The sequence below is a fragment of the Helianthus annuus genome, chromosome 2, assembly GCF_002127325.2.
Source record: "Helianthus annuus cultivar XRQ/B chromosome 2, HanXRQr2.0-SUNRISE, whole genome shotgun sequence".
NCBI lineage: Eukaryota > Viridiplantae > Streptophyta > Magnoliopsida > Asterales > Asteraceae > Helianthus > Helianthus annuus.
The window spans coordinates 14,916,363-14,943,493 of record NC_035434.2 but is presented as its reverse complement, the minus strand read 5'-3'; the positions used below and the strand labels follow the sequence as shown (position 1 = coordinate 14,943,493).

General features: G+C 38.8%; 2 protein-coding genes across 2 annotated transcripts; one reads left to right on the top strand and one right to left on the bottom strand.

The window, feature by feature from the left end:
* Positions 1–13,683: 13,683 nt before the first annotated feature.
* LOC110886505 lies at positions 13,684–18,989 on the top strand. Its single transcript, XM_022134319.1, has 3 exons — positions 13,684–13,855; positions 13,923–14,348; positions 18,814–18,989. The coding sequence occupies exons 1-3, from the start codon at positions 13,684–13,686 to the stop codon at positions 18,987–18,989; spliced, it is 774 nt and encodes a 257-aa protein (XP_021990011.1).
* A 2,043-nt stretch (positions 18,990–21,032) lies between these two features.
* Positions 21,033–21,641, bottom strand: LOC110886493. The gene has a single exon (XM_022134311.1). The coding sequence runs from the start codon at positions 21,639–21,641 to the stop codon at positions 21,033–21,035; it is 609 nt and encodes a 202-aa protein (XP_021990003.1).
* Between the last annotated feature and the right edge of the window lie 5,490 nt (positions 21,642–27,131).

Genomic DNA, 27,131 nt, shown 5'->3' with positions numbered 1-27,131 from the left:
CGCTCGGTTCAATATAATAACTCATATCAACCATCCAATTCATACAACTATTATGAGGAGCCCAGGTACGAGCCATCAACTTCATACACATCCTATGAAGACCAAAGGTATGAACCTCCTCCCTCATACTCATGTTTTGATGAACCAAGGCATGAGCCTTCATACTCATACTTTGAAGATTCAAGATATGAGCCACCATCTTCATACTCTTACTATGAGGAACCATGGCGTGAACAACACACCTCATATGAGTACTATGAAGAACAAAGTTTCGACCCTTATCCATCATATACTTACAATGAAGAACAATGGTGTGAACCATCTACTTCATATGAGTATTATGAGGAGCCAAGGATCGAACAACCGGATTCAAGCTTTGAGGATCCAAATTCTTTTTCTCTCACCGAAGTGACCAATAGGATATTAGAACACATTAAAACTATCGAACGTTACATGAAAGAATCTCGCGCAAGGGAAGAGGAATCCCGCGCAAGAGAAAAATTGAATAGTAATAATAACGTAGAGATAGTTGAAAATGTAAAAATGGAAGAACAAGAAAGTGAAAAACCGACACATGAGTTAAACAATGAAAAAGGTGAGTCCGATAATGTTAAAATTCATGAAGAGTCTAATTTTGAAGAAATTAATCTCTTGTCACCTACTTTCGAAAATCATTGTTTAATAACCCCTCATGCCAAGTTTTTAAAAGAGTTAAACACTAGTGCTAAAATCAAAGAAATAGTGAGTGTTAAGTTAACTAATGATCAAACTTCGCTAATAAAAGAAGACCTTTTGAAATTAACATTACACCGGTTCCATGTTTCTTTCAAAATTCATTTATTAGTAATATCACTATTGATAAAGATCTTTGTGTTAACATAATGCCTAACTACATTTTTGAAAAATTAAGTATTAGTGATTTTACTCCACTTCAAATACCCATTTTTCTATCCGATCGAAAAGTGATAAAATCAATCGGTGTAGTTGAAGATGTTTTGGTTCACACAAATCAATTGGTAATCCCAACCGACTTCGTCATCCTTGATGACGCCCCCTAGTCTTGGGAAAACCTTTTGTACAAACTCATAAAGCATTGAAAAACCGGAAATTCAACAATCTACTTCTTCAGTTAGGGGCATTCAAAAGGAGCATAGATCTTGAGCGTTCAATGAAATATCCTTTTGGCAATAATGACCCCCTAATTGAAGATGAAGCTGAACCACCCGATACAACTAACGAAGAAGACCACTTTGTCGAGGAAGAGATAGCCATAGAACAAACCTTTAAGGTTCTTAATCTAGATGAGCCACAAAATAAGGTGACTTCTAAAGACCCACCCATTGAGCTCAAAGAACTTCCTAAAGGTTTGGAATATGCTTTTCTAGGCAAAGATGGTGATTTACCTGTAATTATTTCATCTAAATTAAGTAACGTAGAAAAAGAGAAATTAGTTAACCTACTTAAAAAACACAAAAACGCGATCGCTTGGAAGCTTGTAGATATAAAAGGAATAAGCCCTTCCATGTGCACGCACAAAATTTTAATGAATGATGACTACAAAACAGTAATTCAACCACAACGAAGAGTGAACCCCAATGTTCAAGAAGTGGTTAAAAATGAAGTCATCAAGCTGCTTGACGCCGGACTAATCTACCCTATCTCCGATAGTCCGTGGGTAAGTCCCGTTCAAGTAGTCCCGAAGAAAGGAGGTATGACGGTAATAACTAATGAGAAAAATGAATTAATACCAACGAGAACCGTCACAGGATGGAGAGTTTGTATAGATTATAGGCGATTAAATGAAGCAACAAGGAAAGACCACTTTCCTTTACCCTTCATTGATCAAATGTTAGAACGACTGTCCGGTCATAAATTTTATTGTTTCTTAGATGGTTTTTCAGGTTACTTTCAAATACCGATAGTACCAGAAGACCAAGAGAAAACAACTTTCACATGTCCCTACGGAACTTTCGCATATCGACGCATGCCATTCGGTCTATGTAATGCGCCTGCAACATTCCAACGTTGTATAGTGGCCATTTTCCATGATATGATAGAAAAGACAATGGAAGTCTTCATGGACGACTTTTCCATCTTTGGAGACTCATATGACCAATGCCTCGATAATCTTGAACGAATGCTATCCCGATGTGAGGAAACTAACCTCGCCCTTAACTGGGAAAAATGCCATTTCATGGTAACAGAGGGAATAGTACTCGGTCACAAAATCTCAAGCGAAGGAATGGAAGTTGATCGAGCAAAAATAGAAACTATTTCTCGATTACCTCCTCCATCCTCCGTAAGAGCAATCAGAAGTTTCCTAGGGCATGCCGGATTTTATAGAAGGTTTATCAAGGACTTTTCAAAAATTTCAAGGCCTCTAACAAAATTACTTGAAAAAGATGCACCCTTCATCTTTGACAAGGAATGCAATCAAGCATTTCTAACCCTCAAGGAAATGCTAGTCAATGCACCTATCATGATAGCACCAGATTGGAAATTTCCTTTCGAAATCATGTGTGATGCAAGTGACTTTGCTGTTGGAGCAGTCTTGGGACAAAGAAAAGAAAAGCATTTCCACCCAATCTATTATGCTAGTAAAACTCTTAATGATGCACAAGAAAATTATACAACTACAGAAAAAGAATTACTAGCAGTGGTGTTTGCTTTTGATAAATTTCGTTCTTATCTTGTTCTTTCTAAAACTGTAGTCTATACAGACCATGCAGCCATCAGGTACCTCTTCAAGAAACAAGACGCAAAACCCTGTTTGATCAGATGGATTCTACTCCTCCAAGAATTCGACATCGAAATCAAGGACAAAAGAGGAGCAGAAAACACTGCTGCAGATCATCTCTCACGCTTAGAAGACCCAGCTTTGGAAACGACCAGAGACGAGCAAATCAACGAGAAATTTCCCACAGAATCCTTGGAAATGGTGGAGAGTAGACAAGAGCCATGGTATGCCGACTACGCTAATTTCCTAGCTAGCGGTATAGTCACCAAGGGATGGCCACATCATCAAAGAAAGAAATTCTTTGCTAATTTAAAGCATTACTTTTGGGAAGACCCCTATCTTTTCAAAATGTGTGCCGACCAACTCATCCGAAGGTGTGTCCATGGTAATGAAGCACGAAGAATTCTCCGTCATTGTCATGAAGGTCCATACGGAGGACATCATGGTGCCGCAAGTACCGCACGAAAGGTATTTGATTCAGGATTTTACTGGCCAACCATTTACAAGGATGCACAAAACCTTGTAAAGACATGTGATGCCTACCAGAGATCAGGTAATATTTCTTCCAAACACGAAATGCCTCAAAATGGCATTCTCGTTTGTGAAATCTTTGATGTGTGGGGGCTCGATTTCATGGGACCTTTCCCGCCTTCAAAGGGAAACAAATATATACTTGTGGCAGTCGATTACTTGTCTAAATGGGCGGAGGCCGAGGCTCTTCCAACAAATGATGGAAGAGTAGTGGTAAAATTTCTGAAAAAACTGTTTCTCGCTTCGGGACACCAAAGGCTTTAATAAGTGATAGAGGTACCCATTTTTGCAATCATCAACTCGAAAAAATATTAACAAGGTATGGGGTCTATCACCGGGTCTCAACAGCATATCACCCTCAAACAAATGGGCAAGCCGAAGTGACTAATCGAGGTTTAAAACGAATACTTGAAAAAACCGTAGGAATAAATAAAAAAGAATGGGCCGACAAATTAGACGATGCTTTATGGGCTTTTCGAACTGCTTATAAAACCACTATAGGCACAACCCCATATAAGCTTGTCTATGGAAAAAGTTGTCACTTGCCAGTAGAAATAGCTCACAAAGCCTACTGGGCAATAAAAACTGTGAACTTAGATTTAGAAACTGCCGGTAAAAATCGATTTTGTCAAATAAATGAATTAGACGAGCTAAGGAATTATGCATATTCTAACTCCGAAATTTATAAGGAAAGAATGAAAAATTTACATGATAAATATATTAAGTCTAATGAATTTCGGGTAGGAGATCAGGTTCTATTGTTTAATTCACGACTTCGATTATTTTCTGGCAAGCTAAAATCTAGGTGGTCAGGACCTTTTTCCGTCACCCATGTTTTTCCGTACGGTGCAGTAGAAATTAAAACTCGAAATGGGATACCATTTAAAGTCAATGGCCAACGGCTAAAACTCTACCGAGGATCCATTGAGGATGAGGAAGAGGAGATCTCACTTCAAACGGCTAACGAATAAACTCATACCCGACATGTTACGAACAGGTAAGTGTACGTTTAAAATCGGCAAGTCTTCTAACCATTTTCGGAAAAAGGGGCATGCACACGAGCACAAAAAAAAAAAATTCAAAAAAAACTTGCTCGGCACGAGGCCGTGTCAGCTGGACACGGGGCCGTGTCGAGGCAACTGTCGGGATAAAACCCTCTTTTCACAACAGTTACCTCATTCCACACGCCGCGTTTCGCCGAAAACGCTCTGGTTCCAGGCGATTTTCCGCAGATTTCCGACGTCACTACCACGTTTAACAACATCAAGGTATGATTCTATCATCTCTAGTAGTTAGATTAGTTACTTGCATGTAGTTAAAACATCAAAAATTGGGGAAAAATCTAGGGTTCTTCGTGTTCATCCGGATCGAACTTCAAATTTTTGATGCAATCTGTTAGTAGTAGTTTAGATTAGTGTAGTAGAAAGTAAATAAACATGTATTGTTGATAGATTCGTTCGATTTCCCACTAAAACCCCAAACCCTTGTTTTTGAACCGAAAAAGACAAAATTGGAAGGGTAAATGGTTTGTTTTGGGAAAAACGACACTTAGGGTTTCATTTTCGAGGGAAACCGCTACTATTGGGCTAAAAATTTTCAGGTTTTCGAAACCGGGACGAAAAATGAAGTTTTTGGGTTACAGACGCCTGGACACGGGGCCGTGTCCGCTGAACACGGGGCCGTGTCCAGCCCACTGTTTGCAGTTTCACCCCAAATATCTTTGTTTCGTACTAACTTTTGGTGTATTCTTTCAGATGTCAAAGTTCACAAGGTTCAACGCAAGCGAACTCGATGCTAGGGCACGATATGAGACACTCCAAACAAGACCCGAGGAGTATCCTAGGCGAGCATGCACGGACCTGTTAACCATGGTAAACCAGCTAGACCGATTCAACAACATCGTGACAGGGCCACTAGCAGTTGCATTGAACACTCGGCTCCGGTCGGTGCATCAATGCACCATGGAGTTCTACAGTACTTTCAATTTCACCTCGAGGTGTGACCCGTTTGACAATGAAGGGGTTCCATTTCGGTGTGGCGGGACAAGGTACTCGATCTCCATGGCACAGTTTGGAGCTATAATAGGACTGTACGGGGAAGAAGAATCGGGGAATGAGGAGAATACCGGGGGATTACGAGACTTGGATGCAACTGAACGTCAAGCTGCATGGGCTCAAATAGGTGAAGGAATCTACAACCCTAGCAGCACCAAGAGTACCAAACTGAGGGACCCGCTTTACCGCTACATTCACAGGCTCCTAACTTACTCGCTGAACCAGCGTCACGACAGTAGTGGCGTTGTAGGGTTGAAAGATTTGGTTGTCCTTCACTGCATCCACAACCAGAAGCCTCTCGATGTTCCATATCTCTTGTTACGAAACATGCACCTCAATCGCCTTGCTCACGCTCCTACGCCTATCTTCTTCGGGGGATGGGTGTACCGTCTTTTCAAGCATTTCACGAGAATCCCAAGGTCCTTTGAAAGGAGTCCATGGTCGGGACGAGTTGACTACCACATTTGCCGAGCCATGAACTTACTTTATGAGGCGGAAGACGGGACAGTGAGCTTCCAAAGGACACAAGGCTATGCATGGAACCCACAAGAGGCCCTAGTTCTCCACGCACCACCTCCCCACTACCAGTACCAACCCCATGGTGATCAGGGTCAATCCTCCTCACAAGGAGGCGGTTTTCCTAACTTTCAAAGCTTACATGATCTTTTGCAGGAAAACCTCATGTGTACCAGGAACACCTACAACCTCGCCAACAACACATACCACCGGGTTGGAGCTATTGAGCGCAACATCAACGATATACAAGATGATATCGGTAGCATCCGGGAGTACATGGCGGGGCATGGGGATGGAGGTGATGATAGCGGTGAAGACATGGACGTTTGAAGGAACAAGGGGCAGGTTGGTGATGAGCCCACAGGTTTAAGTACCCTTCTCTATCGAACAATTTACGGCCTGCGTGCCGCTTGTTGAACAATTTACTTTCTTTTTTATTTTCGTTTTATTTTCACTTTATGCTTGGAGACAATTAACGTCGGTAAATTAGGATGGTTTATGTTTGCTTGGTGTGGTATTGAGTGATTAAACAGGAACAATGCAAGGGTTAGAGTGCTAAACCTTAGCACTTGCAGCCCCAAAATGGAGAAACCGGGAGACAAAACCTGTTTTTCAGGCTCACAGACTGTCCACACGGGGACGTGTCCAGCCGACACGCCCCCGTGTTCATCTCCCAGACCTGCTGATTGGTTACTGACCTGCAATTATTTTCCAGACACGAGGCCGTGTCCAGTGGACACGGGGCCGTGTCCAGGCTGCCAGTAACATAAATCTTTGCTTTATTAACCCACTTTTACACATTCTAATCAACCGAAAATCTTATTTTTGGGACACATTGAGGACAATGTGTAATTTAAGTGTGGGGGGATGCTAAAACCTTGAATTTTGCAAATCCTAATTACAAGCCTTACACAAAACTCTATTGGAACCGCTAAACACCCCAAATTTTTTCAAAAACTTTTCGTTTTTTTTACTTGTCTTGGTTTAACTTGGGAATAACAAGTTCTAAAAAGGTTATATTTTTATAAATTTACAACCGATAGCATCGTGATAACAAAGAACCAACATAAGAAAATTACGAAACGGCATAACAAGTCTAGTTAAAAATTCGATTATATATACTTGATCGCATAAAAAACCCATTCCCACAAAAGTGAGTTTTGAGCCTTTATTGAGCATACAAATATACATCTTTAGACTAAATGCTCATTTTTCGTTTCTTGTGTGAATAGCCGCTTGGTTCTTACAACTCTAGAACTTGCCACGACGATACATTCCCGGTCCTTACCAACTTAAACCCAAGTAAGTAAGTGATGGAGGCATTAGGACTAACCATATTTTTCTTTCTACACCATTATTTTTCATTTTTTTTACCACCTACCCAAAATCCCCCTAGTTAGCCCCTTTGAGCCTAAACCTTTCATTTCATTACCCTAAAACCCTTTTTACCCACCAAAAACCCTTTTTTTTATTGTTCACCCTTTATTTTAGTAACAAGCTCGGTTTTTCGTAAGCTCGCTATTTTATGTGACCTATCAAAAAAAAAATAATATGATGAAGTCAAAAACAAACAAAAGCTATATAAAAGCTTGTTTGGAGAAATACTTCAAAATAAAAAGTCACTAAAAACAAGGTGTGTCACGAAAACCGACGCTTTTTACGATTTTCGCCCTTTTACTAACCACTAACCCAACCACCCACCTTTAACCCAAGCCTAACTCTTCACCCAAAAAGTCCTCTTGATATTTACAAAGGTAAAAAGTTAAAAAGGAGGAGGATTGATTGCTTGGCAAGCCTATGGAAGGCGTAAGTTCCATGCCGCTCTCGAGTGATTCACTAAAAAAATTACACCTTCGGCCGAGTGTTGAGTGATCTCCCGTGAGGTATGTGAACTTGTATGTAAATAGAATTTTAATAAGGCATGCTATGCCCGAATAAGTAATTTATCTTGTGAAACGTTCTAAATAAATCATAACGAATAGGATTGTAAATAAATAAAAATAAAACTTACAAAGATCTTGGATTCCCGACACTCTATGACAAGCCAAAAACTTTCTCTTCTACCTATTCCATTTGGGAGTGTAAGCCACATTTAAAGAGTTTTGCTTGAGGACAAGCAAAAGTTCAAGTGTGGAGGTATTTGATGTGTGTAAAATACAACATATAAATCACATCAATTAAGGCATAAAACTAACCCTTTTTAAGTACTAATGTTGGAAAAAGAGTGTTTTTGTCTTTCTTTTGTATTTTCAGGATGAAATGAGCTCAAATTCACAAAAGAAGCAAAAAGACAACTAATTCTAGCATAAATACAAGAAAAGCAATAAAAGTAGACTGCCCGGACCCTCAACGGCATCCTCCAAGGCAAAGAAGAGAAAGCAGAAGTCTGAACACGCCCCGTGCTCAGCCAGCACGGGGCCGTGCCCAAGAAGCAGCATAAAAGACAAACTTATAGAAGCTTCCATTGCCCACCACGGGGCCGTGTCCAGCGGGCACGGGGGCGTGGTGAAAGTACAGCAGGCGCATTAATTGTAATTGCGAATTACAATTAATGAGGAGAGAGAGTGTCAGACGGGCACGGGGGCGTGTCCAGCGGACACGGGGCCGTGCCCAGCCTTCTGTTCAGCCTATAAATAGGAGTGCTTGGTTTCATTCCATCTCATCCCTTGGCACACCACCTCTCTCACACTTCATCCACCACCCACCACCACCATAACACCATCATCCACCACCATCATCCATTGTCCATCGTAGAGTGTGTGAGTCGTCTCGGGATCCAAGATTGATCGTAAGAGTTCTTGACAATCAAGGCCATGTTTGCCTAAGTCTCTTACATCACTTGGTGAAGACAAGTGTTTAGTATAATACTTTTTATTTTTAATCTTTTGCACTTTTTATTTGGTTTTGTATTAATGACTTTAATAACTAGTTGCTTATGTTGAAGGTGATCTTTCCTTATCGTTTGTCCGTGGTGTCTTGGCATTATTTTACTGTCTATATAAAATAAAAGATTTTCACCATTCATATCTCCACGGTCTATATGGAGGTATGTTGGCTACCTGGTCGGGGGTTAAGGGAACAGTTTGGTAAGGGTCTTGCCCTTGTTCAGCGTTTAGAGGTCCTGCAAGGGACCTGGGTCAAATTTAGTAGGATCTCCTTCAATGCCCATAGGTATTGGATGGCAGGGATCCAAACTCTTTGACCCCCTCATAAGTTAACTACTATTAATACTATAACCCGGCTATTTAGGACTGTATCCCTGCTGACTCAGACTACTTAGCCGAGGGTAACGTCACCGCCGAAAGCGGGGCCTACCACAATTTGCATTAATAACTTAATTCATTATCTTTCAATAATCCGACCCTTTAGGATTGTATCCTTGCTGACTCAAACTACTGGGTTGAGGGTAACGTCGCCTTCAAAAGAGGGGCCTACTACAATAACTAAGATAATCTCTTAAACAAGTGCAAAAGTGCGAAAATAATCAAAGGTTATACTAATACACGTGTCGGATCCAAGTGATTCATCTTGTCTATCTGTTTTTATTTTATTTTATTTTTCAGCATTTAGTTAGTTTTTATTTTCTTAGTTAAAAACATTTTTCTCACTTTTTGATTTGATTAGACGTTGAGGATAAACCAGTATTAAAAGCTCTTGTGTCCTTGGACGACCTCGGTATCTTACCAACACTATACTACGTCCACGATGGGTGCACTTGCCCATATGTGTGTTTAGTGTTAGTAAATATCGTGTTTTATAAATTTAAAACTTGGCTAAAAGTGTAAAAGGGGCTTAAATATACATCAAAAAAATATAACACACTTCACGCACATCATCATCACATTCACCTTAATCAGCTTCTTGTATTCTGAAGATTCTGAAGCCTCCACCTGAACATGTCTTGCATTAACTCCAATTTTGAGTCTATTTCTGTGTTGGTACAAGTGGCGTTATGCAATTCTTCCATGAAGCCCAGTCGCTGCTTTGTCATGATGTTCTCTAGCCAGCAGACTTCCTGTTCTCCGCTGTCGTACGTAACTGTCACCATGTCTGTTTCATCATCAAAACGCCATGATGTTATGACAGGGTCTGGCTTCACATCTCCTTTGATTGGTCCAAATTTGCTGGTTAATGCTTTCATAAGCATATGCGTTTCATGGCATTCGTTGTCTAGAGCGATGCCAATGGATAAGATTTGCCTCTGTATCTCTTCTTCCATTTTCAGAATTGCCTTGACCGTCTTAACATACACCCTCCTTCTGTTGTCAAAATGGAGGACGTATCGGCTGATTCCCAGAGTGTATTTCCACGAAACGATTGTTGCCATTTTTAGCGTTTTGTTTAAGTTGGCGTTTTTGGTTAAAGATGTTTTTTTTTTTTGCAGAAAATGGATAGATTGAAGTGATTATGGAAGCTATGTTTTTCGTTTGTTTATATAATGATGTTTTTGGCATGTAATTTAGGAGGGAATTTCTTCTAATAAATATTAATAACTGAAATTCAGTTATTTTGTGTTGTTTCATCTTCCTATAATATTCAACGCGTTTTATTTTTAATTTTTGGCGTTTTGTTTTTAATGGCGTTTTATTTTTTTTATGGCGTTTTATCATTTGATGGCGTTTTGAATATGAGGGGTAAAAAACCCTTTTACCCTTAATGAAGCACGTCCCACCTAATAATATTGATGTTATTTATGAAAACGCCATCACGCAATCTAGTCCATGGATTGTTTTGATCGGACGATCCATAATCGTTCTCACCGTTCTCACACTTTTCATCGTTTTCTCTAAATCCCGACCCTATATATATATATATATATATATACATATATTAATTGCAAAGCTAGGTACATACACCCATACTAAGCCACCTTCGCATAGCACGGTAATAATACAAGTTGGAAATATCACTGAAGATATTGAAGAGCAATCTAAAAAACAAGGCTAAGAGCACCTACAACGAGCCGTCCAAAATCAAACCACCAATTCCGAATCACCCCAGTTGAAAGAGATTGCAGTGGCGAAGCTTGAAAATTTCCACAGGAGGGTCGGAAGGTACTGGACCTAAAAACAAATTTCTATCGCGTTGTTTCGAGGTGATATGTTCGTGTCGGATGTCGGTGATTCGATTCAGGTCGGGTCGGGTCGGGTCAAACATTAATATCAAATAAAAAACGTTCTCAAACATTAAAACGTAAAGATTGTTTAACAAACAAATGAACAAAGACACCAAAACATTAAAAAGGATAGAGGAATGTGGGTACCCGATTGTCCTGGATGAAGAATTATAGTTCTGCCCGTCTTCCTTTAAAATTTTTGAATTCTTCAATTATGGACTCCGAATCAAAGTTCACAACAATATCCTTTTCTATGTAAATGACCGTACTATTTGCTAGATACTGATCTGACATCTTATTGCGAAGGCGATTCTTAAATATTTTCATTGTAGACGTTTAATCTCATTGTTTCCATCAACAATTCCCTCTGCTTGTTCTTCATTCTTTCTTTTGAAAAAAGAAGTTATGCTTTTATACTTCCCCATAGTATAATCTAATAACACAACAAGTTAACAAATTACCCTAAATTTCAAACTCTAATTTTTTTCTAAATCAAATCACAATAAAATTAAACAAATAAAATTAGACATAGTTACAGAAAGATTCAACAAGTTTAGGGCAAAAATTCGGACCAATTTCACCCCTAATTTTAACCTAAATCACATAAATTGCAGCCCTAAGTTAAACCTAAAGATAAAAAACACATACCTTTAACCTTATGAAGATTGAAGAAGTCGAACAAGAAAGATTCAACAAGCTGCAGCCGGTTCTGGTCGAACAAGAAAGATTCAACAAGCAGCAGCTGCAATCGAACAACTGAAGAAGACCAGGCGACCAAGAAAGCAGTGATTTTCCCCCCTTATGTTCTGTTCTGGTCGTAGTCCCAGGTAAACGAATTTGGGGTTTTTTTATAGGGTGGGACTTTATTTGGACTATATAATGATTTAGGCTATATAATATACATTCTTCCAAATATAATGATTTAGGTTATATAATATTTGTCCTAATTAAATATTTTATTTGGGCTATATAAATAAAAAAAATTAAAACCGGGGGGTCGAAAACGTATATACCTACAAAATTCTATACGAAACGTACATACATAACACTACTGACCGAAAAGTTCGGGGTGTCGGGCACAATCCTACGCCCCTGGGAGATTGACTTTGCTCGTCTGATTTGGTGTAGCGGACTGGTCTGGGTTGTTTAGTGGGGTCCCCCCACACACATGCTTTTTTTGTGTAAAAGTGAGATGTAATGTGGAGGTTTGGAATGATTTATTATTGGAGGAAAAAAGTTGGTTTGGAATGGTGGAGGTTGAAATAATGTGGCTGGTTTGGATTTTGGACTTTGACCACCATTGTTGATGCTCTAAGGGGTTGTTTGGCAACTTCTCAATGGTTAAGTGCTGCACCAGTAAGAGATATGAACCCATTAAGTGCTGAAGCAGTAAGGCCTGAACCATTAAGAACCAATATGATGCTTAACTGTTTAGAGGCAAATTTCTCACCAATTCAGATTAGAGGTCTTAACCATTCAGACTCAGTATAATGCTTAACCATTCATAGACAAATGTCTGAACCATTCAGACATCTCCTCGCGAAACAAACAGTCTGAACCAGTAAGTGCTAAAACAATACGAGGTCTGAACCATTAAGAATCCCATTAAGAGATAAACAAATAGTCTCTAAGTATGTTTTAATATGAATAATATAAAACATAGAGTTAAATACCTGGTTGGTCCATGTGGTTTGCAGATATTGCAGACTTGGTCCTAATGCTTCAATAATTATAAAGTTGGTCCCAGTGGTTGCAATTTTCGCACTCGGTGATCCTTATCATTAACCAATGTTAAGTTTCTCAGTTAAAGTTAAATGTGTACGAATTTACTAAATTGCCCCTAAACAACAATTTATTTTTAAAGATGGCCCACCCTCATCTTCTTCTTCCTCTCACTCTCTCTTTAAAACCCACCACCACCACCTCCACCTTCAATCCACCACCACCACCTCCACCTTCAACCTACCACCATTACCACCACCACCACCTCCACCTTCAATCCACCACTTCCGAGTGTACTTTTCAAAGTGATAAGGATCATCCGAGTGCGAAAATTACAACCACGGGAACCATCTTTGTAATTTTGAAGCATTGGGACAAAATCTTCAATATCTCCAAAACAACCATTAGGACCAAGCAGATATTTAACTCTAAAATATAAGTGTACTTTTCAAAGTGGCATATCAAGTTTTTCTTTAGAAAGAGCATACTCACACATTTATTAAATTTGCTCTTAATATTTATACCAATAAATAATTTACTATGCCATTTTCTAGAAAGCTATGCCATTTTTGGTCAAGGAAAGCACTGTACGAAGCCAACCGGGTCATGATCATCGATCTTCAATTCTAGAATAAAGAATTTCATACTTTTACTTTTATGAATTTGATTTTATGTGGTCTTGACTAGATCAATGATTAATTTTAAACTGGTATTCTTAGACTGAAGGGTATGGGGGCCGGCTAAGGCCTGGCTAGGACCGGCGCCGGTCCCCCACACCGCCTCCTGGGCTCGGCTCGGCTCGGCAGAAACGGCTCCCCACAGCCAGGGAGGACGGGCCTACTCAATTCAAAAAATAGCCGTTGAATGGCTAGAATTAATTAAAAAAATCCATTTTTCTATAAAACACACCTATTTTCACCATATTTTCCCCACTTTCAACCCAAAACCCTCTCTCTTTTATACCATTTTCTCCCCACTTTTATAAAAAAATTATCTTTTCATCCACAATGCCATCTAGTTCTTGGTGGTCCTCGTCTTCAGATGACGAAGAGGAGATGTTTTTCGCAAACGCTGTGCTACGGGCGGGGCAGATTCTTATTAAAGAGGAAGAGGAAGAGGAAGACGTCTCGTTTGAAAACGTTATTACCAGACGAATACAGATTAACAGAGACCGCCAAGGTTTATCATTAAAAAATTTTATTATCCTTATTCCTTATTTCCTCGTTTTATATATTTTTTACGACAGGAGCGCACGAGAAATTGCTGAACGATTATTTTTCGGATGAACCACTTTACAATGACGAGATTTTCAGACGCAGGTTCCGAATGAGTCGCCGGTTATTCACACGGATTGCTAATGATTTGGCGGGGCTAGACCCGTTTTTCACGCAACGACCTGATGCTCGAAATTATGAAGGGTTCACCACGTTACAAAAGTGTACTGCGGCCATTCGCCAACTGGCGTACGGGACAATGGCCGACGCTTTGGACGAGTACTTACAAATGTCGGCAAGAACTACGCGGGAATGCTTGTATCGGTTTTGCCATAATGAGGTGAAACTGTATAGCAAAAAATATTTGTGTAAACCAAACTCGTATGATGTTCAGCAGTTGTACCAAGCTCATGAAGCACGGCACGGGTTTCCGGTGACGGTGACGATGACGAAGACGAGTAGTTAATGGATTTTATTATCTTCCTTTATGTGTTTTTTTAAATCTAGTCTTTTTTTACAAATTTTAGATAGCATAATTTTTTTTAGGCTATGTAATTTTTATTTATGTTATGTAATGGATTTTATTATCTTCCTTTATGTCTTATTTTTTATTTAAATATTGAATAGTTTTTATAAAAGTTAAACAAATAAAATAAATTAAACAATGAAAAAATATATGGGGTAGGCTCATCCTCCACCCCCTTCAAAAAGCATGGAGGCTCATCCTCCATGAGATGGTGATGTGGCGCCTACGTGACAGCCCATCCTCATGGGAATGAGCCTCCCCATACCCTTCAGTCTTATTTTATTGTTGGAATTAAAGTAGATAAACCATAGCTGTCACAATGTTAGGTCTTGGGTTCTTTAAATCACTAATTTTCTAATTCAATTCACAATTTCCAAATTCCAAGTTCAAATTAATAAAAAGTTAACATTTTAAAAGTTTACCCAGGGGCGGACCTATGTACTTGCCTACGGGTTCATACAAACCCATTGCGTATTGAATTTTTAATAGACCTTATATATAACAAAACTAGAGTGAACCCATTAATATAATGTTCAATTGTCTAATTCAATTCACAATTTCCATGTTCAAATTATTAAGAAAAATTAAGAAATTGAAAGTTTACGAAGGGGCAGACCTATGTACTTGCCTACAAGTCACACGAATCCACTGCGTTTTGAATTTTTAATAGACCTTATATATAACAGACTTAGATTAAACCCATTAATATAATGTGAGTTGAACCCATTAACCCATTAATATAATGTGAGTTGAACCCATTAGACGATAACTAAAGTGGTTTAGAAAGAAATGTTGTGTAACTATGGTTTTGAATAATGGATTTGAAATACATTTTAAAGACTTTTATATGGATTTTCACAACAAACATCAAAAATATAATTTTTTGACAGAAGCTTAAAAGTACTGTTGCAGAAGTCACTAGGCGTTCCCTAATCGGCTGAGTGGGGAGTTGGGAGTAGTCGGATTACTCGGGGAGTATGCGGAGAGTACGGACTTGTTAAATATAAAGAAAATTAATTATCGGATATTATATAAGTGTCAAAATAAGCGTAATTCATGTCAAAACTATCATAATTGTGTCAAAATTAGCATAACTCATGTCAAAATTAGCATAATCCCAAGTAGTTGCGGAGTAGGCCGAGTAGTTGACCGAGTAATCCGAGTAGTCCCTGAGTACTCCAGTACTCCAAGGTTCCCACCAAGTATTCGGCCGAGTATTCCGAGTAGTTGACCGAGTATTCCGAGTAGTCGCCGAGTAGGCCGAGTTTGACCGCCTCCGACTTATAAAGGCCGACTTTTAGTAACTTTCCAAGGTAAAGTGCCGGAGTACCGAGTAGTCGCCGAGTACTCGGCTTTGGAATCCAAATTTTATCACACTGATTTGGGATTCTTTTTTATTTGGGAATTATTAATCATTGGCATGAATTTTAGGGAATTTAATGAATAAACGGGCTTTAAAATCGACTTTTATTACAAAACCTGCACTTTTAAATATAGGAATAAAAATCTACAAATTTTTAAGTTCAAAATAAAAATAACATTTTGATGTTTCAAACCTACTTTGAAAATGTATCAAAGTTTTGCAAAAACTGGACCAAAAACGAAAATAAACGGGAAAAACGATAAGTGTCGGGAACGTAACCGACATGCCTCAAAGCTTGTCATATATGTATAAGACTAAACGGTATGGGGGCCGGTCTTGGCCCGGCGCCGCCCCCTCACATCACCTCCCTTTGGAGCGTCCCGGCTTCTCCGTCTCCCCAGCGACGTTAGCGACGGGCCAACTTTTTGAAATAAAGCCGTTGCCAACGACTATTTAAAAAAAAAAGGTTTTTCCACATTAAATAAATACCCCACCTCAATCCATTTTTTATATCTAAAATCTCCAAACTTCTCCCTTCTCTCATCCATTTTTATAAAAAAAACTTCATCTTTTTATAAAATCATGAATCCGTTCAACCCAAACAATCTCAACCCGAACCCGAATCAAGCTAACTTTTTTTCGACTCCCGCTTATACTCCGACTATCGATCCTTCATGGGTGTCTCCGCAATTTACGTTTTCGGGTTTCCAACAATCAGAGCCGTTCCAACGTTTTTGGAGGCCCTAACCAAACTACAGAGGTGAGGCCCTTTGAATGGGTATAAAGAAAATATCGGTTCTGCTTTTTTCTTTCTAAGTCTCAGTCGCAAGCACAATATCAAAATTCAAATATTCAAAGTATCAATTAGGAACTTACGGAGAACATGATTAAGTGAATCATAATATATAGAGATCACTATAAAAAATAGCCGTTAACCAACCTAGATTATCCTTGCGACACCATTAATTTCACGTCTAATTTTTCCTCAATCGACAAAACAATTGAGCAAAATGGGCAAGTGCGATGTTATAGTTAGTGAAAATAAAGATGGCGGACTAAATTAAATACGAATTGCAAATTGGTTGGAGTTGGAATTAAGCTCTTTTATTTAAAAATTGGTTATTTATTTGGGTCTAATGCATAATACACATGCTATATAAAGATTTTTAAAATAATTGGAGGCCCTATTTTTTGGAGGCCCTAGGCCGTTGCCTAGATTTAGAAGCCTATAGGGACGGCTCTGCCAACAATCACCCAACGCGCTCAAACAAATGTCTCGAGTCCAACAAATGCAACATTACCAAGCACTCCAACAAATGATGCTACGCAACTCGTTAGAATCTCAAGCGCAATTCCAATCGCAAACGCCAACATCCCAGCCGATTCCACTTGACGATGATGAAGAAGTCGTCCCCGAATCGTCACCTCAAAATCTCAAACGCAAAAAAAAACAAGGGGAAGGCGGTTGAAACCATAGTCGAAACCAAAGGCGGTTTGAAACCAAAGGCGAGACCTTGGACAAAAATAGAGGAGGAGGTATAACAACTCTCCTAAAATATTTCCGACACTCCTAAAATATTTAAAACACCCCTATAAGCCCTAAAATACACCCCGTATACGAGAAATTGGCCCAAAATACCTTTATTTTATAAAAATTAATTAAAAACAAAATTTAATGGGTCCTGGCAGGGCGCGACAGAGCCCTTAAGGGCCGTCGCAAGGCGCGAGCGCCTGGCTACGAGGCAGCACCCTGAGCTGCCACGTGGCAGCCCCGTGTCAAACCTAGTCCGGCGAATCAGCAAGGCTAGGGCTTACACCCCTAGCTCGCGGGCCGCATAAGCCTTCATCTCATCTTTCGCGGGCCGCGAGAGATGGTCGATCAGGCCCTATAAATTGCTTTGATCGGCCTCAGTCTCAACTCGTTCAAAACTTTTACTTCTCTCTCAATTTCTACGTAGCAATTATAATACCCGGGTATTATACCCCCTAAATAGCGAAGCTCTGTCTCGTTGTAAGTATTTTAGCCCCCAGTTACGTATTAGATACGTTGCCCGATTGATCTAGTGCTCCGTAACGGCTGTTGAGGCTCTGCCCGACGTAGTCGTTGGAGTTCTGTCTCGGGGAGGGTATAACTAATGTAAAATTTTGGTTATTATACTAACGCGTGTGCATTATTTAAAATTTATAGATTATAACCAGGAGGCCACAGGAAAAATACCTTAAGTAGCAATGTGAGTAATCTCCTTTTTGTAAACCTTTTTATAAATTGTTTTTACAAAACCTAAATTATTTTAAATTATTATTAACAGTGATTGAGTCTTTATAATACTTACTGTCGGTATGTTGGGGTTTTGTATACAAAATGTGGAACACGTTACCATTGCACAACGAGATAGCCAATGAGTAATATGACCCACCAGTCAGGACTGACAGTACTGAATGAGTAATTGTGTAGACGTAAACATTGTAATCGCTCTCAATACTATTAAATGATAAAACTTTTCTTGATTAACTTGGGATTCACTCACCAGTATTTCCCACTGACAAAATGTTTTTAAACGCGTTTCAGGTAACAAAATGTGAAAGCCAAATAGAAGCCAGCTGGACAGCACTGAAGGCTTTGAAAAGTGGCTATAAAAGTTACCTAAATAAAGAAGATGTTTTATTTCAATAAAATAGGGTTTATCCCTATAATCCTGTTTGTAACGAAAACTTAGGTTTTATCTCGATATAATTATTATTATAAAATATGATGTTTTACTCTGATAAAATATTTCCTAACTACGGTCCTGATGAAATTTCCGCTGCCAAATAATGATAAACACCGATACCACCATCTCTGAGTAGGCCGCGGCTGCCCGCCTCCTGAGGCAGGGGTCGGGGGTTGCGACAGAAGGTGGTATCAAACCCACAGCCACTAATTTCAGCTACATAAGTGTTCTGGTGACACCAAAATTTTATTTGTTATGTTAGGTAATTATCTACGGAACTACATGCATATTTTATTGTTTTGTATTATTTGACAATTTGTTAGTTTACAGTATGAGTGACCAAGGAACTTTGGACGCTTACCGTCAACTGTCTAGTTCACCTAAAGACGAAGGAACTTCTTCCCAGCCTACCCCCTCGGGGTATTCGGCTGACACCGAAGAAGGGATTTTCGTATTCAAAGCACAATCTGAAGAGCCATTCCCTCCCAAGAACAGATGATAGTTCAGCAGAGGAGCTCATGAGCGTAGAAAAAGGATGAGAAAGTTACAGCAACAGCGGGTGTTAGCAGCGGCCAATAGAGAAATGAATGCTCACACCCAGGATATGCACAATAGGAGATTAGCAAATTTTCATATCTTAGCTACCACAGCTGCATACCCGAATCTAGAACAACTCATTGCACCTCAGCCGTTACCACTATTTCCCACACAACCAATGGAAATTGACCCAGCTGAAATTCCTAGAGTCGCAGCACCCCATCCCCCAGATTATGACCCATGGTTTGACGACCACAAGGATTACCAACAACTCTACCCAATAGAGGAACCCATACAGAACCCAGTTGCACCCTATCCCAACCTGGACCCTTTAGATCCATATTGGGATAATGACCAGTATATCAGGGAAATCCTAGAGAACCCTTACCCACACGAAGAACCAATGCCCCAGTTTCCTGCCCAATACCATCCCCAGCCCCACCCATGAGTACTGAGAATGTGTAAGAACTCCGAACATTTGGTGAGGAGTTGTTAGACGAAAGTGAAAGGATAAGACAGATAGGTGAAAGGCTCGTTTGAAAATATGACGAGGGTAACATGCAATTTTGGATGAACCCGTATCAGTAATAGTAATAATATATATATATATATATAATATGTTTGTATGTTGAATATATATATATGTATATCCTAAAATAGATAATAGCTACGAATGCATACTAGTATTGTACTTTAGATTTCAATTATAGTTTGTACTAGACGCATATATAAAATAGACTAAAGGTCGCAATGTTCGACGATTTTGATCAATATGCTTGTTGTGTGATTGTTTGCATTAGATATTGTCTTGTGATATTAATACGTGGTAAATGTTTATAATCCAGATGGACAACGAAGTGAATCAAGAAAATCCGAATAACGATAATAACGGAACCAAGTAGATAACAGTGCCATCCAACATATAGTGGCACAAGGGATTATAGACGCAATGCCATATATTATCAAAACGGTTAAGGAAGCGGAAAATAATAAAAGTAATAGTGGAAGTAAACGACCACCTACCGAACCCGATCACAGCGTAAACAATGGACCCTTACTTCAATTGCCAATTCCAAAAAGAAGAAGAAACATGTCTTATGGTTGTTCTTACAAAGAATTCTGGTCCTGTAAACCAATAGAATTCTCTGGCAATGAAGGAGCCATTGCAGCTCTACCTTGGATAGAAAAGACTGAGGTAGTCTTAAAAATAAGCAACTGCGTTTCGAATTTTTAATAGACCTTATATATAACAGACTTAGATTAAACCCATTAATATATTGTGAGTTGAACCCATTACACGATAACTAAAGTGGTTTAGTAAGAAATGTTGTGTAACTATGGTTTTGAATAATGGATTTGAAATACATTTTAAAGATTTTTATATGGATTTTCACAACAAACATCAAAAATATAATTTTTTGACAGAAGCTTAAAAGTAGTGTTGCAGAAGTCCTTAGGCGTTCCCTAATCGGCTAAGTAGGGAGTTGGGAGTAGTCGGATTATTCGGGGAGTATGCGAAGAGTACGGACTTGTTAAATATAAAGAAAACTAATTATCGGATATTATATAAGTGTCAAAATAAGCGTAACTCATGTCAAAACTATCATAATTGTGTCAAAATTAGCATAACTCATGTTAAAATTGGCATAATCCCAAGTAGTTACGGAGTAGGCCGAGTAGTTGACCGAGTAATCCAAGTAGTCCCTGAGTACTCCAGTACTCCAAGGTTCCCACCAAGTATTCGGCCAAGTATTCCGAGTAGTTGACCGAGTATTCTGAGTAGTCGCCGAGTAGGCCGAGTTTGACCGCCTTCGACTTATAAAGGCCGACTTTAAGTAACTTTCCAAGGTAAAGTGCCGGAGTACCGAGTAGTCGCCGACTACTCGGATTTTTTTTTTTTTTGAACGGCCAACAAAATTTATTCAAACAACTAGCAAGAAGCTAGAATCCAAATTTACATCAAAGATTCACCACAATAAACTCCACCAAACATACGAAATCTAAATTACATTACAAACCGAAAACTTTTCCATTCATTCCAAGTCCAGTCGAGAGAGTTTGTCCGATGCTTAATCCAAAGAAAGCTCATCGATTTTGATTCTTCCACCACTTTGGAGATATTAGGATATTCGTTACCAAAGACAACCGCATTTCTCATCTTCCAGATGCTCCAAATGACGACCTGGAAAATTGCACTGAATACTTTCTTCCTCTTTTTGGAGCCGGCCATAACAACATGGGCATCCAGTAGGTCTTTGAGGCTGAATGCGATCACAGGCTGGATATTGCACCATTGGGCGATAACAAGCCAAATAACTTGAGCAAAATGACAAGACACGAAAATATGGTCGCATGTTTCAGCATACTCACCACAGAAGGGGCAACTCGGGTCCCCAATATCAATGTTCCTGGCAGCCAATGCATTTCGAGTAGGGAGCCTTTCCATAACCGCCCGCCATGAAACAATCCCAACCTTTTTAGGAACGAAGTTATTCCAAAAAAATGGGTACACAGGAGCCGTTCTACCAAATGTTGCTGCAATATTTTTGATACTTGCCACATTGAATTCGCCCGACGGACATAAACTCCACACCCACCGGTCTTGCCCCGCCATCAATGTAAAACCACTAAGCAAGGCTGAAATATTTTGTAACTCCAGATCCTCCTCCACGCTTAACATAGGCCTACTCCAAGCCCAGTTACAAATCAACCCATTAACACCCCAAGACAACCGGTCTGAAATGCAGCAGGTCTTCACTTGTTCAGCCGCAAACAACCGAGGGAAAGAAGTGAAAAGAGGTTGGGTACCGATCCAATTATCCAGCCAAAAAGCTACGTTAGACTACTCGGATTTGGAATCCAAATTTTATCACACTGATTTGGGATTCTTTTTTATTTGGGAATTATTAATCATTAGCATGAATTTTAGGGAATTTAATGAATAAATGGGCTTTAAAATCGACTTTTATTACAAAACCTGAACTTTTAAATATAGGAATAAAAATCTACAAATTTTTAAGTTCAAAATAAAAATAACATTTTGATGTTTCAAACCTGCTTTGAAAATGTATCAAAGTTTTGCAATAATTGGACCAAAAACGATAAGTGTCGGGAACGTAACCGACATGCCTCAAAGCTTATATGTATAAGACTACACGGTATGGGGGCCGGTCTTGGCCTGGCGCCGCCCCCTCACACCGCCCCCCTTTGGAGCGTCCCGGCTTCTCCGTCTCCCCAGCAACGTTAGTGACGGGCCAACTTTTTGAAATAAAGCCGTTGCCAACGGCTATTTAAAAAAAGGTTTTTCCACTTTAAATAAATAGCCCACCTCAATCCATTTTTTATATCCAAAATCTCCAAACTTCTCCCTTCTCTCATCCATTTTTATAAAAAAAACTTCATCTTTTTTATAAAATCATGAATCCGTTCAACCCAAACAATCTCAACCCGAACCCGAATCAAGCTAACTTTTTTTCGACTCCCGCTTATACTCCGACTATCGATCCTTCATGGGTGTCTCTGCAATTTACGTTTTCCGGTTTCCAACAATCACCCAACGCGTTCAAACAAATGTCTCGAGTCCAACAAATGCAACATTACCAAGCACTCCAACAAATGATGCTACGCAACTCGTTAGAATCTCAAGCGCAATTCCAATCGCAAACGCCAACATCCCCCCCGGTTCCACTTGACAATGATGAAGAAGTCCTCCCCGAATCGCCACCTCAAAATCTCAAGCGCAAAAAAAAAAAAAAAAAACAAGGGGAAGGCGGTTGAAACCGTAGTCGAAACCAAAGGCGGTTCGAAACCAAAGGCGAGACCTTGGACAAAAATAGAGGAGGAGGTATAACAACCCTCCTAAAATATTTCCGACACTCCTAAAATATTAAACTCCCCTAGAAGCCCTAAAATACACCCCATATACGAGAAATTGGCCCAAAATACCTTTATTTTATAAAAATTAATTAAAAACAAAATTTAATGGGTCCTGGCGGGGCGACAGAGCCCTAAAGGGCCGTCGCAGGGCGTGAGCGCCTGGCTACGAGGCAGCACCCTGAGCTCAACTCGTTCAAAAACTTTTATTTCTCTCTCAATTTCTTCATAGTAATTATAATACCCGGGCACTATACCCCTTAAATAGCGAAGCTCTGCCTCGTTGTAAGTATTTTAACCCCCGGTTACGTATTAGATACGTTACCCGATTGATCTAGTGCTCCGTAACGGCTGTTGAGGCTCTGCCCGACGTAGTCGTTGAAGTTCTGTCTTGGGGAGGGTATAACTAATGTAAAATTTGGGTTATTATACTAACACGTGTGCATTATTTAAAATTTATAGATTATAACCAGGAGGCCAAAGGAAAAATACCTAAAGTAGCAATATGAGTAATCTCCTTTTTGTAAACCTTTTTATAAATTGTTTTTACAAAACCTAAGCTATTTTAAATCATTATTAGCAGTGATTTAGTCTTTATAATACTTCAATTACTGCCGGTATGTTGGGGTTTTGTATACAAAATGTGGAACACGTTACCATTGGACAACGAGATAGCTAATGAGTAATATGACCCACCAGTCAGGATTGACAGTACTGAATGAGTAATTGTGTAGACGTAAACATTGTAATCGCTCTCAATACTGTTAAATGATAAAACTTTTCTTGATTAAATTGGGATTCACTCACCAGTATTTCCCACTGACAAAATGTTTTTAAACGCGTTTCAGGTAACAAAATGTGAAAGCCAAATAGAAGCCAGCTGGACAGCACTGAAGGCTTGGAAAAGTGGCTATAAAAGTTACCTAAATAAAGAAGATGTTTTATTTCAATAAAATAGGGTTTATCCCTATAATCCTGTTTGTAACGAAAACTTAGGTTTTATCTCGATATCATTATTATTATAAAATATGATGTTTTACTCTGATAAAATATTTCCTAACTACGATCTTGATGAAATTTCCGCTGCCAAATAATGATAAACACTGATACCACCATCTCTGAGTAGGCCGCGGCCGCCCGCCTCCTGTCACACCCTGGCTTTGCGGAAGCGTGGGTTAATTTGGTGTGACTTCTTAATACCATAGCTTAATCACAACAAGCTATATGAAAATAAAACCATGCAGATCATCCATTGATTTAAGTTTTAAAATAAAAGTACCACAACATTGTTTTAAAGCGTTGACACATGCAACGGAAATTACAACCTAATAATATAAAAACATTGTTCAGAAGACATAACCACAAACATAAAACAGACGTAGTTTAAGAACCGTGACTCGTCCAGGTAAAAGCCACAACCCCTAAACTTGGATGACCTCATAACTCTTACGCAGCGTGAAAACGTAGCATACCGTGCCAGATCCTTAATTCCCTGAAATACATGTAAGTTGGAAAAATCAACAAAAATCTTGAGCGAGTTCATGTGTAGTGAGTATGTAAAACCTTTGTAAGTATAAAAACCCTTATGTAGCAAATAAGGAAAGAAAGAGATCACCAATGGTTTGCAAGGCCATTGATATGTGTGAAGTGCAGTAGGAAGACTCAAACCTAGCAGATTTTTGCGTCGGACTCAAAGTCACCCCGAGGTCCGTTCTGTTGGGCCTGGGGCTAGGCTCGCTACACCCAGATAGATCTACCGCTACTGACCCTCGGTCCTACACTGTGGATTAATGGCCTTTAGTTCCCGCCTACTCACTCACATGATCTAAGTAGTAACCCTCCTTACGCTAATCATACCATGTAAAAAGTACTCGTAATCATAGTAACATGTATTTCACCCCCGCAGTTTAAAAACTGAAAACAGTTAAGAGAAAATGGGGACATGAACTCACCGAAATGCGTCTCTAACTAGTAATCTCCCAGTCAACCTGCTGTGCGACGACCTACACGTACTAACTTCTATTAGACGGACGGCCGTGCCTTAGCTTAAGATTTAAGTTTTTGGGAAATAGTTAGACAACTATTTCGTGTTTACACTTCTTAATTATGTATTAATTATACTCCTTCCCAAGGATGGGGGTTTCAATACATGTGCGTTTTCTTGTAATTCCAAAAATATATTATTAAGTCACACTTAAAATATATTTTAATTCTATCTCCAAAATATAAATATTTTTCCCAAAAATATTATATTTTATTCCATATAATTTTACCAAAATAATACTTTTATCGAAATACGCATTTAAGAGTATTTTCTGAAAATACATAAGTTACATTTAAAGTTCGGGTGGTAATAATAATACATGTGTAACTTAAATATTTATTGTGAGGGCGTTAGTATTATTTTGGAATCATTACTGTTCAGTGTAGTCTAGTAATATTATTTTTACTCTAAAAATAATATTCATGTAGTTCACAAAATAATCATAAAATCGCACAAGGGTTATTATGAAAAAAATATATATTAAATATATATTTAACAAGTTTTATTTATGAAAATTCCACCTCCGACACTTGGAAATTTTGTAATAAAAAGTCATGGCGAAATTTATTTGGAAAAACCAAGTTAAAAATATATTCATAACACTTGTTGTAAAAATATTTTCCAAGTGTTATATTTCTGGAAAAATTTCGACAGAGTTTCCTCTGTAACTGGAGGTGGCCACGCCTACAAGCGTATCATTTTCTTTTAACAACTCAATCAATCAATTTTCAATCATCATTATTCAATATCAAGACATCAAACTAGTAAAAAATATACATAAATCGCAAACACATGAACTTGTAAGTTGTGTAAAAGTATGTAGTAACCTTCCATCATTGTTAGTAGATCCTTCCATCCTTAAAAATAAAATCGGTTTCTTGTAAATCTTGTTTTTAAAGAAAATGCATCTTTACAACTTCTTGGTCAAAAGTTACAAAAATATTTCTTTGTTAAATCCTTTCGTTACACAAGTGTCTACACACTTGTTTGTTCACAAAAATGCCTTTGGTTTATGTAAGAACCGGGTTTAAAACATGATTTACATCTTACACTTGGTTCTTCGAAAATACCACTTGTAGATCTTTAGATCTACTAGTTTAGAACTCCATTTTACAAGAAAAATCACTTTTACACAAGTTCATATTCATAAGTAGTAGAGTTTATCATCTTACCATTTTTACACTTAACATAACACTAGTTCATGTTTCATGAACATGACCTAGCCCGGTTAGATGACGATCCGTTCTACGACTAGCATCAAACAACATAAAATAATCATAACAAAACAAGTTTCATAAGTTTTACACTATTCTTTACTCTTTAACCACCATATTCATCATTTTAACAAGACTTTAAACTTTGATCTTTAGTGTTTATGAATTTTATCCGTTAAACTTCTTATTAACCACTTCATACATGAACAAGAGAGTGATTAGAAGCACTTACAACTAGCTCAAGGCTAGGGAAGAAATCAAGCGAAAACAAGGTGGTTAATAGCGTTGTAGAGAGGTCCTTGTGATTCCGTAAGCACCGGGTCTCCTCGTATGTGACCTTTCACCTTTGAATGTATGTAGAATTGCAAGATCAAAATTTGAAAGTGGGTGGATGTGGGTGATGCTCTCGGCCGAGTATCAAAGAGAAGGGAGAGAGAGTTATGATTTTGTTGTGATGGGTTTGTGAATGAAATGAGAGTCTTATGGACACATTTATAATCCATCATCTCTAATTACCCAATGTATAATGTGTAGGGAAGATATTTAGCAATGTGATTAAAATAATCAAAGTTGTGATGGGTATGTCCCACATATGGGACCGAATTCGGTTATAGGGGGGTTGGTTAGTTTTGAACTAGATAGTTAGTGATTAGTTGATATAGTTAGAACCCATGGCATTATAGCCTAGTGGTATCTTGGTGGTGGGATAAGGCTTATGACCATTAGGTCATGGGTTCGATTCTCACAAAGGGGGTTTTTCCCATATTTATTGGGTTTCCTCCTGAATTGGTGTATAGGCATTATTGCCTAGTGGAGATGGATATGATCGGGTGGTTCTGCTGGTGGCACGATGATACTCCAGTGGTCCGTCAGTGATCCAAATTTGCCGTTCAAAAAAAAAAAAAAAAAAAAAAGTTGATATAGTTAGAAGGTTAAACTAACTACTTGTGTGTTATGTTTTATAACGGGTGTT

What these genes read in the sequence shown, in the direction of transcription:
- LOC110886505 (XM_022134319.1), top strand. Translation starts at nt 13,684, where the DNA reads ATGCCATCTAGTTCTTGGTGGTCCTCGTCTTCAGATGACGAAGAGGAG. An exon ending in GATTAACAGAGACCGCCAAG is followed by an intron (nt 13,856 to 13,922) that starts GTTTATCATTAA and finishes TTTTTACGACAG; the next exon opens with GAGCGCACGAGAAATTGCTG. An exon ending in GGTGACGATGACGAAGACGA is followed by an intron (nt 14,349 to 18,813) that starts GTAGTTAATGGA and finishes ACAATTTGTTAG; the next exon opens with TTTACAGTATGAGTGACCAA.
- LOC110886493 (XM_022134311.1), bottom strand. Translation starts at nt 21,641, where the DNA reads ATGGCGGGGCAAGACCGGTGGGTGTGGAGTTTATGTCCGTCGGGCGAA.